The following is a 12,708-nucleotide window of genomic DNA, read 5'->3' as shown; positions in this document are numbered from 1 at the left end:
AGGGGGCGCCTGGGTGGCTCAGTCGTCAAGCGTCTGCCTTTGGCTCAGGTCATGATCCCAGAGTCCTGGGATCGAGCCCTGCATCGGGCTGCCTGCTTGGTGGGAAGTCTGCTTCTCCCTCTCCCACTCCCCCTGTTTGTGTTCCTGCTCTTGCTATCTCTCCCTGTCAAATAAACAAATAAAATCTTTTAAAAATATATATATATTTTATAGTTCACAAAAGTTAGTCTATTGCTCTAATTAATTACTTTTCTTAGTGATTATTTTAAAAAGAAGAAAAAAAAACTTCTGTATCACCTCACTTGCTAAAAAGAAAATAGAAGCCAAAACACAAAATAAAATATATAAACGGTGGCAAAGTAAAGCCAGACATACCTATAAGTTCAGGTGGGTTTCTTTCATTAAACCGCTCACACAGACGAATGAATGTCTCAGTATTCTCAGTTGTAGGGCACTCACCATGTCTAGTAATATGGAAACATTTTTTTTAAAAAGAAGAAATTGCAAATTTCAGCAAAAGGTTTCAATATTAAAGAATCTTAATACATGACTTACCCTTTACACTGAAGTTTTATATATTTGATTCCTTCTTTTTCTATGTCATTTCTGTCATAGAACCTTGAAGTATTTGTCAAATCCACCAACAAGCCCATTTTAACCTTAAAAAAAAAAAGAAAAAGAGAAAAGAGCAGATTTACTAGTAAATGAATTTGTTCCAAAACAAACTAATGAAATGGCAATACTCCAGTTCATCCATCTACATTGAGGGAGATTTTACGTTCACTCTACCAATGAACTATTGACAACAAAAGCATCACTTACTCAAGTCTTATTCAAGGTACTAGAACTTAGAAGGCACTAAATGAAATAAATTAACCTTCAAACTGATGACAGAACTAGAACATAAGCAAAACTTAGTCCACTTCAACATCACAGAAGTCTACCTTAAAAAACAAACATGGATGTAGTTTTCTGCATCCGCCACCCCACCTATGATTTGTTAGACAAAAGGATACAGCAAGAATAGCATCTATGTGAAATATACCCTAACCCCCAGGCACACATCAACCCAGCATTCCAAGCAGCTATCACTACATCACATGCTAGGCAGTTAAATTCTAAAGTGAGTACTATATAAGGTAAAAAGTATGTATAGTCAAAATTCTCTTATAAATCCCTTAAATAATCAATAAAGAACAGTACACGTGGCCATAATTGTGCATCTCATTGAAGACTTAATCCCATCTCTCAGCCAGTTTTTCTTCCTGCATTTGGAACAAAAATCATTATTTCTTCTGTTGAGCATTAACTGATGTAGTTGGCTTGTGATCAGCGGCCAAGTGGTTTAAAAAATCTTTAACAACTAGAATCACATTCGGACTAGTAAGAGAGTCTCACTAAGATATGCACACCCAAACTGAGCCAAGTAAAAGAACAGTTAACTCATATATCCTATACCCTATTCTGAAGCACATGTTCTCTGGGAAGAACGACAAGAGAAACGATCTGCACTTTTTAAATTGTTATTTTTCTCTTTTATTGTTATCACTTTTATTGAGTACCTAGTGTTGGATGTGCCTAAAGGAGACTGGTTTACATAATGATTTGACTCCACTGCTAGAGGGGAAAAAATGGCAAAGACGTTTATATTTCACGCACAACAAAAGTGACAAAACTAACAAAATTGTGTGTTTCCAAAATATTAAACTAGCCACCATATGGGCTCCACTGATTTCTCCAGATTCCTTAGTTCAAGTGCGGATGAGAGATAGGTCCCCATCACGTGAGCTCTTACTTATAGGAAATGTATTTTTTATGGCATTTTCTACAATCTGCCACCCTGGGCCTACTTCTCTTCCCACATAGCTTCTGCAGTGATCTTAATTCCTTCAGAGGACATGTACTGTCAAACACAGAGAGTTAGATCTCATTAATACAGCTTCTCAGTGAGTTAGAATTAGAACCCATGTTGTTTGTATCCAGATCCAAAGTAAGATATGGATGAAAAGTGGAGATGGGCAAGAAAATATGAGTTTTCTAAATACATAGGAACACTTTAGCCAAGGAAACGGAGAAACTGTACTGTATGACTTAACTGCCTGAAGCCCCATATATACGTATGTGCGTGCGTGTGTGTGATGTATCTGTATGGATAATGTGTTTGTGAATTTATCTGTCTGCATACACATATACACATACATATATTACATATACATATTTATTTTTCATAACAGTCCCAATCCATGAAGTAAGGATAATAATAGTATCTACCTCATGGAGTTGTTATGAGATTCAATAAAGGCCTTACTCTGTGCCAAGCACTATGCTACATGCTTTATATGCACTAATTTTATTTACAGATGAGGAAACTAAAACAGGAAGAGATTATGCAACTTGTCAACAAAGCTGTAAGTGGCAAAATGGAAATCAAAGCCAGGCTAAGTGGCTTCTAAGCCCAAACTCTTACCTTACCAACCAGGAAATATTTAATGCTCTATAAATGTTAACTTAAGATTTTCAAAATCATTATTGATAATGAAAACAAAAGTTAAAAGTTTACAAAAAAATATAAAGACTCAAAAAACTACATCAAGGAAAGGGATGATTAACAGGTTTTCAGAATCTAAGGGATGATTTTTCTATCCCATGACAGAAACCCTTACACGTAATGAGTATTAATATTGGATGAATGTACTAAAATAGAAGAGTACAAACAGTAGTGTAGCAAGTTGAATTATGTCCCCTAAAATGATATGTTCAAGTCCTAACTCCTAGTACCTGTGAATATGACCTTACTTGGAAATAGGGCTATAGGGTCTTTGCCAATATAATCAAGTTAAGATGAGATCATAGATTAGGGTGTCCTTAAAAGACAGAAATTTGGACAGACACACATAGGGAGATGTCAACAAGAAGAGAGACGACCCACAGAGCTACAAGCCAAGGAATGCCAAGGATCACTGGCATTAACCAGAAGCTAGCAGAAAAGAATGAATGGAAAAGATTCTCCCCCCAAGCCTCCAAAAGGAACCAATCTTTCCAACACCTTGATTTAGAACTTCCAGTGTCCAGAACTGTGAGAGAATAAATGTCTGTGGTTTTAAGTCACCCAGTTTGTGGTAATTTGTTACAGCAGCCTAGGAAGCTAATTTAATCAGTATTATGTCAGAATAATACAAAAAATTACGAAGTTTCATTTAGGAAAATAGTTTGGCCCTTTCTTGTAAAATTAGCTATGCACACAGAAATCATACTCTCGAATATTTATCCTAGAAAAATGAAAACTGTACATGAATGTTCACATAACTTTATTTGCAATACCCCACAACTGGAAATAACTCAAATTGGTTAAATGGTTATTCAAGCATTCAATGGGAAAAGAGCTAAATAAACTCTGATATATCTATAAAGTGAATACTATTCAACAATAAAAAGGAACAAACTTTTTGTTGAAACATGCAACAACTTGGATGGACCTCAAGGGCATTATGCTTAGTGAAAAAAGCCAATCCCGAAAGGCCACATACTGTTTTACTCCATTTATATAACATTCTCAAAATGATAAAACTACAGAGATGGAAAACAGATTAGCAGGTGCCAGTGTACAGGGATGGGGGTGGGCAGAGTCTGACTATAAAGGGGTAGCATGAGGGAGTTCCTTTGTGGAGATGAAACAGTTCTGTAACTAATACCACAAATCTATACACTGGATCAAACTGCAGAGAACTATACATACATACACACAAATGAACACATATAAAAACTGGTAAAAACTAAACAAGGTCTGTAATCAATTCAAGAGTACTGTACAAATGTCAATTTCCTGTTTTGATATTATACTACAATTATGTAAGATGTCACCATTGGGAAAAGCTGGGGGGAGGGTTCACAGAATTCTATGTACAATTTTTGCAACTTCCTCTTAGTAAATAAATTATTTCAAAGTAAGTTTTTTTTTTAAAGCCACCTGAAGAACAAGAGAGGGATAAAATATACGAAAACAATATCAAAATGTTGTTTCTTACCTTCAGACTCTTTAGATAATTTGAGAGCATACTTGGATGGAACCGATTTTCTTCAGCAACTTGACTATCATATCTTGGTCCTAACATTGTCTTCAGAGGTAAGAATCTTCCTAAACAACATTAAGATGGGTAACAATTTTCATTAAAGAAAATGTTCCAGGTTGAAACTATAATTAGCAATTCTCAAAATCACTCCCTTAAAACGTTTTAAATGGAACTGTTCATGATGTAGTCTCAATCTAAACTACACTTTTAAAAGGTACCACCTTAGAATTTTTTAAGGACAACATAAATTCCAGAAATTGACAACCAAATAGAATAGCAAAAGAAAGGGGCGCCTGGGTGGCTCAGTCAGTTGAACATCCAACTCTTGGTTTCGGCTCAGGTCATGATCTCAGGGTCATAGGATCGGGCCCCTCATGGGGCTCCAATCTCAGCAGGGAGTCTGCTTGAGATTCTTTCCCCCTCCTTCTCTCTCCGCTTCTGCTCCTCCCCAGAGCACACACTTGCGTGCACTCTCTCTCTCTCTCTAAAATAAATAAATATGTATTAAAAAAAAAAAAAAGAAAAGCAAAAGAAAAACTACCAGTGAGTGGAACTTCCAAAAAAACTCTTAAGTTGGGGGCTCAGGTACGGATAAAATAGGTAAAGTGGATTAAGCGGTATAAACTTCCAGTTATAAAATAAATAAGTCACAGAGATGAAAGGTACAGCATAGGATAGAGTCAATAATATTGTAATAACATTGTATGGTGACAGATGGCAACTATACTTATTGTAGTGAGTACTGTATAATGTACAAAATAGTCAAATCACTATGTTGTACACCTGTAATTACTATAACATTGTATGTCAACCATATTTCATTAATAAAAATTTTTAAGCAAAAATAATTTAAAAATTAAAAAAAGTTGGCTAACAGTTTAAAAAAGGACTAAGCTTTTAAACTACTACATTAAAAAGTTATTGCCTTAAAGCCTTTAAAGATATACTAGAAAACTGATAATGGAGTGCATTAAATCAGTCTTTAAAATTCCCAATTATACTTCTTTACTATGAGGTTGGAACTTTCTCCATCTTATGCACTTTATCCTGCATTCCAGGATAGGGATCATGCTGATAAGCACGCTAGCCAAAATCACTCTTCAAACAACTATCAGTGATCATAATTTCAACAAGACTAACTGACCCTTTTGGCCTTTTTTTTTCCTGAATCATATATAAGCATAGGAGGAGTCACCTTATATAATCAATTTTAAAATCAACTATTTTAATTGATTTATATCTTAAAACACAGTATGAGTAGGAATAAATATCTACCTAAAATAACATGAGTGAAATCTTAACATCTGTCCAGACACTTTAACCTAAATTTCATAAAAACATAATCTTTTAAAGTTTTATGTTTTGGGTGCCTGGGTGGCTCAGTTGGTTAAGCGTATGCCTTCAGCTCAGGTCATGATCCCAAGGTCGTGGGATCGAGTCCCACATCGGGCTCCCTGCTCAGTCGGGAGTCTGCTTCTCCCTCTACCCCTTCTCCTGCTCGTGATCTCTCTCTCTCATAAATAAATAAAATCGTTAAAAAAATAAATAAAGTTTTATGTTTTATGTACCAAACCACTCAAGATCACCAATAACCTCTACATTGCTAAATCCAATGGTCAACCTCAGTTCTCAAACTGGCCACTTTTTAATTCAAGATCACTTTTTAATTCAATTTAATTTTTAATTCTTGAATCACTTTTTTACTTGGCTTTCAGGATACTACATCCTCCTGGTTTTCCTCCTATTTCTCTGACCTCTACTTTTCAATCTCCTTTACTGGCTCCTCCTTATCTCCCTGACCCCTCAATGTTTTGTCCTAGGGCTCTGTCCTTGGACCTCCTTCCTATCAACATTCACTAGCCTGGTGTTTCATCTGATCATAGAGCTTTAAAAGCCATGAATGTGCAGCTGACTCACAATGTGTATCTCCAGTCCAAACCTCTCCCAGAACTCTAGGCTCAAATATCAAACTGCTTACCTGACTTAGTCTCTACTTGATGTGTAACACATGTCTCAGACCTGATCTCCAAACCTAGCTCTCAATATTCAAACTCTTAAAAGGTGCTCCTCTCATGGTCTTCCTCATCTCAGCAAATAATAACACTATTTTTTTAGTAGCTCAGGCCAAGCCCTTTCGCGTTATCCTTGACCCCTCTCTTTTTCTCATACCCCATTTTCAATCCATCAGCAAATCCTCTCGGATCTATCTTCAAAATACACCTAGAATCTGACCACTTCTCACTACCTCTACCATCAACTCACATAAATTATTATACTACATTTAGCTTATTTAACAAATATTTAAAGAGTACTTATTATATACCAAGCATTGTTCTAGGTACATGGAATGCATTAGTGAAAAGAAAAAAAAACAGGTAAAAATCCCTGCCCTCATAGAGCTTACACTCTATTGGGGAAAGATAAACCATAAACAAGAAACATAATAAATAAGTAAATAATAGGATACATTAGAATATTCATCTCACTAGACCCTCTCTCCTTCTCACTGTTATCTCAGAGGTCCAATCCTGTTTCCATCAGCTCCTCCAGGCTTCGCTTCCCTTCTCCAGTGTCAGAGTCCACAGCTGATCATCACAGTCAGTCCCCACTAAGTACCCTTAGCCTCCCTGATCCACCATATCACTCAGCCACACTTACCTGAGAAAAACCCGAATCTCAATAAACTCAACCACCTGACTTCTTTGGGCCTACCCCTGTGCAGCTCAGGGCTCCCAGAGAAAAATCTCACCACATAGCAGATGGCTGACACTATAAACTATGTCTAAATCATTTCCCTAGCCCTAAGGACTAGCACAAAGTAGACTCTCAAATATTTGCTAGGTAAAATGACTCCAAAGTCACCATCCCTATCACAAAACTGTTTCATATTACATTCCTACAGTTAGTTCCAAGTTCCTCACACATAGTAAGCACAAGATAATTTTATGTTGAATGATCTACCTTTAAGAAATGAGAATTTTGCTATTTTCAAAGTGTTCCCTTGAAATCTATCACTCATAAGGTGAAAAAAAGAATTTTTCAGAAATACAGCTTGGCCCTATCTCCAGGAGCTCTCCCCCATTGGAAGTTTGGTTTAATCAGAGGAGGTAACTTCATAGTGGAACAGATTATTAGTACCATCTTCTTTCTGATTCAGAAAAATTATGAACATCTAGTACTATTGACGTATATCCTAATGTTCACAGTGAGAAAATGTAAGCAGCCATAACACATTTTCCTAAATATGCCAAATACCAAGGAAATTATACAATAAGCGCGGATTACTTTTATAATCAGAAAAAAAAACGAGAGAAAGAAAAAAGGACGTAGAAAATGGAATGTGAACTATTCCTTATTTTTCATTACAGCTTGCAAGAATATAACTAGTTTTTCTTGCTCCACCTACTATAAAACACTGCTAATATGGCATTTCCAAAATACACAATATGGCATGAACACTTCAAGGACAGACAGAGACAGAACTTTAAGGGAAATTTAGAGAAACTTATCAAGAATTGTACGTTGTGTTCACTTTACTTTCTAATAAGCATCACAAGCCGAAGCAGTATTGATTACAAGTAAACATCCAGTTCGACTGTCAGGAGGCCTGGGGTTCTGTCCAGGGATCACAACTAATCTGATAGGTGAGCTTAGTATCTCACTGAACCACAATAATTAAGAGTTTAATTTTTGGAGGCCAAAATATTCCAATACGGGGGCGTCTGTGTGGCTCAGTCGTTAAGCATCTGCCTTCAGCTCAGGTCATGATCCCAGGGTCCTGGGATCGAGCCCCACATCAGGCTCCCCGCTCCGTGGGAAGCCTGCTTCTCCCTCTCCCACTCCCCCTGCTTGTGTTCCCTCTATCACTGTCTCTCTCTCTGTCAAATAAATAAATAAAAATCTTTAAAAAAATAAAAATAAATAAATGAAACAACAACAACAAAAAAATATTCCAATACAATAATAAGGAAAAGCTTTATTCCTGGCCCTTAATTCCCAGCAGAGGGAGGGAAAAAGGCACCCAACTCTATCCCTCAGAGAGACATAAAGCTGACTGGAAATTAGCACCTTACCTGCTGCTATCTACCCCAAGTCAGTGCCACACTTGTTCCATTTAACAGTAAGTGAGTGTTCTGATCTTTGTCACTGCCAGCCTGCAGATCACATCACAATTCTGATATTTAAACCACTTTTCTAACTCCAAATAAAAAAATATTCACTTTGACAAGAACTTCATTATGATCTTTTCTCACAATCAGTGTAGCAGATAACTCTAATGAAAGAATCCAGGAAACATGCTCCAAGCTAGAAAAGAAGCCATGCATCTGGGATCCCTGGGTGGCTCTGTCGGTTAAGCGTCTGCCTTCAGCTCAGGTCATGATCCCAGAGTCCTGGGATCAAGTCCCACATCAGACTCCTTGCTCAGCAGGGAGCCTACTGCTCCCCCTGTTTGTGTGCTCACTCTCTCTCTCTCTCTCTGACAAATAAATAATAAAATCTTTTTTAAAAAAGAAGAAGCCATACATCTAAGTTTAGAGGTTCTTCAATAACTGCATAAGAAAACCACATGTAAAAAAAAGGATTCACTACAAAGTTAGAGATGGTAAGGGGAAAAAGTCAAAATGGCTGGAGAGTAAGACCTACAAAGAAAAATGTAAAGAATTGTGATCAATTCATTTGAATAAGTACAATGATTACCAAGAACAACTGTTTTTATTACAAGTGAAAATGCATATAAAAACAGAGCAGGAGTGCCTGGGTGGCACAGTTGCTTAAGCAGCCACCTCTTCATTTCAGTTCAGGTCATGATCTCAGGGTGGTGAGATGGAGCCCTGCATGAGGCTCTGCGCTCAGGAGGAAGTTGGAGACTGCTTAAGATTCTCTCCCTCGCCTTCTGCCCCTCCCCCTCACCTTCTGCCCCTCCCTCTGCTTGTGTGCTCTCTCTAATAAATCTTTTTCAAAAAATTGTTAGAGCATGAAGAAAATTATTTCATTTTTCATTAAAGAAAGACATTTCCTCACCCTAGGACTTGCTTAGGTTATCTTTCAGCATTATTTTTATCCATCATTCATACAGCTCTATTGACTAAGGATTTTATGTAAAATGTGAAAAAAAGCTGACAAAGTAGGAGAATCAGGAAACCCGAATTAAAAAAGGACTCTTTCAGGGGCGCCTATATATGTATATATAGATATATACATAACAAATAATCATAGTTCACTACAAAACCCTTTAATTTTTGTTGCAAAATACCTTCTAGAATAAGCAACAAGTTGTAGTTAAAATTTAAATCTTTCACTCTTCAAAAAGACACTGTTAAGAAAATAAAAAGGCAAGTCACAGATGGGAGAAAAAAAAAATTTAAGCATATATCCAACACAGGATTTGTATTTACAATATGTAAAGAAGTCTAACAATTCAACAATAAGATAAAAACCCAATTAAAAAATCAGTACAAGATTTGGACGTTTCACAGAAGAAGATATGTGAATTGCCAAGAAGCTCACATACACCCAAACCACAATATTACTAAATACCTATTATGGTGGGTAAAATTAAAAAGACTGATCATACCAAGTGTTGGAGAAGATACGAAGCAAACAGAACTCTCATACATTAATGGTAGGAATGTAAAATGTTAAGACTTTGAAAAAGAGTTTGGGGGGCACCTGGGTGGCGCAGATGGTTAAGCGTCTGCCTTCAGCTCAGGTCATGATCCCAGGGTCCTGGGATGGAGCCCCACATCAGGCTCCTGGCTCCGCGGAGGGCCTGCTTCTCCCTCTCCCTCCCCTCTGCTCATGCTCTCTCCCTCTCTACCTCTGTGTCTCAAATTAATAAATAAAATTTTTAAAAAAGAGTTTGACATTTTTTTAAAGATGAAACATACACCTACTATATGATCCATTCCTCTCCTAGAGATTTACACAAGAGAACTGAAAGCATATGTCCATACAAATTACTGTACGTGAATGTTCATAGCAGGTTAATTTGTAATAACCAAAAACTGCAAACAACCCAAATGACTATCAACAAGTGAATGGATAAACAAATGTGGTGCATCCATTAACAAGGGACTACTACTCAGCAATAAAAAGGGAAGAACATACAAACATACAAGAACTTGGATAAATCTCAAAATAATAATGCTGAGCAAAAGAACAGAGACCTCCCGGGGCGCCTGGGTTGCTCAGTCGTTAAGCGTCTGCCTTCGGCTCAGGTCATGATCCCAGGATCCTGGGATTGAGCCCCGCATCAGGCTCCCTCTTCCGCGGGAAGCCTGCTTCTCCCTCTCCCACTCCCCCTGCTTGTGTTCCCTCTCTCGCTGTCTCTCTCTCTCTGTCAAATAAATAAATAAAAATCTTTAAAAAAATAAAATAAAAAAAATAGAGACCTCCGCATCAAACAAGTGTATGCACTATATGTTTCCATTTGTTTTTAAAAATTATAGAAGATGCAAACTAATCTGTAATTACAAAAAGCATATAAGAGGTTGCCTGAGGAGGAAGGGATTACAAAGGGCAGGCGAAATTTTGAGAGGTGATGGTTATGGTCACCATTTTGATTGTGGTGATGGTTTCATGGGTGTTTCATTGGAAGTGTGTCTATGTATGTGGTATTTATCAAACTGCACTTCAAAGTTTGTTGTGTGTCAAACTCAATAAAGACGCAAAAATTCACAATAAAATAATTTTTAAAAAACAAAATTCCAGTCAGTGTCGATGGCCACTGGGAAACTTCCCTCTCCTCTTGAGCCTTCCATCTCAAGACTGACACTTGTCCCTTCCCCTTCCGAGAACACTGGAAGATTCACAAACTTCTGACTACGCTTCAAAGTAATGCCCACCGTGTTCCTGGGTCCTCAGCTCCTGCCACACAAACCTCCTGCCTACTTTCCCGTTCGTAATACTCTGCTGTACTGGATAGTGACACGGCCCCCACCCACCGGCCCACCCCCTCCAACCATTTTCCCAAACACTCAACCACAAAGCTTCATCGGACCGAGCACATCTCGGTCCTGAAATACCACTAACAAGCACGGAACCCCCGAAAGCTGCGCCCCTCAGAAGGCCCACCCACGGACCCGCCGGTATGCAGGGACTCGAACACCCCCCAGTCCGGGTTACCTGCCACAGGCTGGCCGCGCCGCGGACAGTTCAGCCACCGTGGTGGGATCTTGTTATGAGCCATGTCTCGGGGCCGCGCAGAGCCGCCCCCTCCACCAACGCTCGCCGCGCCAACGCCGCCGCCTCCTCGCGGTCGGCTCCGTACGGGGGATCCGAGGCACCCGAATCCCGGCAGGGGTCCGAATCCCAGCAGCTCCTACCCTGGAAACGTCAGAGGCGGCGCGCCACTTTCATTCAGGCTCAACTCCACCGCTCTATGAGAGCCCACAATGCACCGCTACTTCCGCCCCCAAGGGCCCCGCCCTCTTCTTTCCGAGGTCAGAGGGAAAGACTGAGAAGCTCGTTAGAGGGATCGGAAGGAGTTAAAGCCACGGCGAATGGAAGGGGCGCGTCTTCCATCGCCCCGCCCCGCCGAGGACCCCGCACGCTCTTAGGACAGCTTTGCGCAAGCGCAGGTGGCCTCGTACAGGTGCTAGCGGAACGACACGTGTATTTTATTCCTACCTAGACCGCTGATAGACACCCCCGAGAATGTAGAGAAGCCAACCCTCTTTTCACGCGTAGACTGATCCGAAGCTTCCACAAAAGCATCTGTTCTAGTGATCAAAGGGTCCTTCCCACCACTGTTACAGATCTAGAGCCTGATCGCCCTTTTTTCTGCCAAGCTTGGCGTCCGGGCAGGATCTGGGTTTGATAATTTGGGAAGTTCTCCCTGACATGGATCAGGGGAACAAGCTTTAGAGAAATTCTAAAGGCGAGAAATTGGAATGCCAGAAATGAAGACTTTCTCTTTGGGGGGTACTTCTAAGGATCCATGAAGTATCTGAAATTAATCCCAAAACGGTTTTCAAGAGTTTCGTTTGTACATTTCTGGAGCAAAGTTTCAGAGTATTTGGGAGTTTCAGGGGCTCCAGTCTCAAAGTTATTAACGTGTATAATTGGCAAAGGCAGGAATTGCCCTCTGGAATACCACTACCTGGCGGTGTTCTTTGCCTTACCAAACAAATGGTCTTTCCCTTAGAGTTAAGCAAGAGTGATTGGGAGCATTTTACAAACTCCGTCCTGTAATAAGACTTTCTGTAATTACCAGACTAAAGTATTAAATATAAAACTGGATAAGGGAAAATTAATTGTAATGTAGCAATTTGGTTTTAAACACCAATGCTATATTTGAATTGCAAGATTCTGAGGTTAGTGGTAGGGTGGTGTATATTTTAAAGGGTGTGTGGATAAGAAACTTGAGGAAGAGCTCAGCCCCTGAATGCCTGGACTCTCTCAGTAAGACTCAGAATTCTCCATAAATAGAGAGGGCCCAATGGCTGTCTCTCTTGAGAGAGCCTGAGTTAGGTCACACTGGTGGTCTGCCCTGCTGTTACATCTACTGAGACCTTTTTGTGAACGTGTCACACCTCTCCTGACAGGACAAGGTAAGATTCAGTTTCCTTACAGACCAGCAGTCTGCCTAAATAATTCTCTTCTCTGCTGGCAAAGTAGAATGCATACCATACCCAGA

General features: G+C 39.3%; 1 protein-coding gene across 3 annotated transcripts in view; it reads right to left on the bottom strand.

The window, feature by feature from the left end:
• Positions 1-11,470, bottom strand: part of RNGTT (RNA guanylyltransferase and 5'-phosphatase) — a 326,132-nt gene extending 314,662 nt beyond the window's left edge. For all 3 annotated transcript variants that reach the window (XR_004300164.1, XM_032409299.1, XM_032409300.1), the window contains exons 1-4: positions 11,196-11,470; positions 4,026-4,135; positions 556-659; positions 376-464 (exon numbers count right to left, since the gene is read on the bottom strand). Coding sequence is in view for 2 of the 3 variants with exons in the window: in XM_032409299.1 (XP_032265190.1) it covers positions 376-464; positions 556-659; positions 4,026-4,135; positions 11,196-11,259 (367 nt within the window). In the remaining variant the exon portion in view is untranslated. The remainder of the gene's footprint in view (positions 1-375; positions 465-555; positions 660-4,025; positions 4,136-11,195) is intronic.
• Between the last annotated feature and the right edge of the window lie 1,238 nt (positions 11,471-12,708).

The sequence above is a fragment of the Phoca vitulina genome, unplaced genomic scaffold, assembly GCF_004348235.1.
Source record: "Phoca vitulina isolate PV1807 unplaced genomic scaffold, GSC_HSeal_1.0 scaffold11, whole genome shotgun sequence".
Classification (NCBI taxonomy): Eukaryota; Metazoa; Chordata; class Mammalia; order Carnivora; family Phocidae; genus Phoca; species Phoca vitulina.
Note: the sequence above shows the minus strand (reverse complement) of the source record. Positions and strands in the feature narration are given on the sequence as shown.